This window comes from Corvus brachyrhynchos, unplaced genomic scaffold (genome assembly GCF_000691975.1).
Source record: "Corvus brachyrhynchos isolate BGI_N302 unplaced genomic scaffold, ASM69197v1 scaffold119, whole genome shotgun sequence".
NCBI lineage: Eukaryota > Metazoa > Chordata > Aves > Passeriformes > Corvidae > Corvus > Corvus brachyrhynchos.
In genome coordinates this window covers 262685-262942 of record NW_008240054.1, presented here as the reverse complement: position 1 = coordinate 262942, position 258 = coordinate 262685, and the positions used below count along the sequence as shown (strand labels likewise).

General features: G+C 59.3%; 1 protein-coding gene across 1 annotated transcript in view; it reads left to right on the top strand.

The window, feature by feature from the left end:
- Positions 1 to 258, top strand: part of RASSF2 (Ras association domain family member 2) — an 11736-nt gene that overhangs the window by 7182 nt on the left and 4296 nt on the right. Inside the window, exon 5 of the mRNA XM_017744681.1 lies at positions 37 to 166. Within this exon, the coding sequence (XP_017600170.1) occupies positions 37 to 166 (130 nt within the window). The remainder of the gene's footprint in view (positions 1 to 36; positions 167 to 258) is intronic.

The following is a 258-nucleotide window of genomic DNA, read 5'->3' as shown; positions in this document are numbered from 1 at the left end:
CGGGGGATCCGGGGGGATCCGGGGGGATCCGGGGAGAGCCCTCAACGGCGTTTGTGCCCCGCAGACCTCGGTGTTCACTCCCGCCTACGGCTCCGTCACCAACGTGCGCATCAACAGCACCATGACCACGCCGCAGGTGCTCAAACTGCTGCTCAACAAGTTCAAGGTACGGTCGGCAACCCCGCAGGGCTCCTGGGCTGCTCTGAATGCAGAGTTTGTATTAAATGTGTAAAATCCGCATTCGTTTTATGCACACAT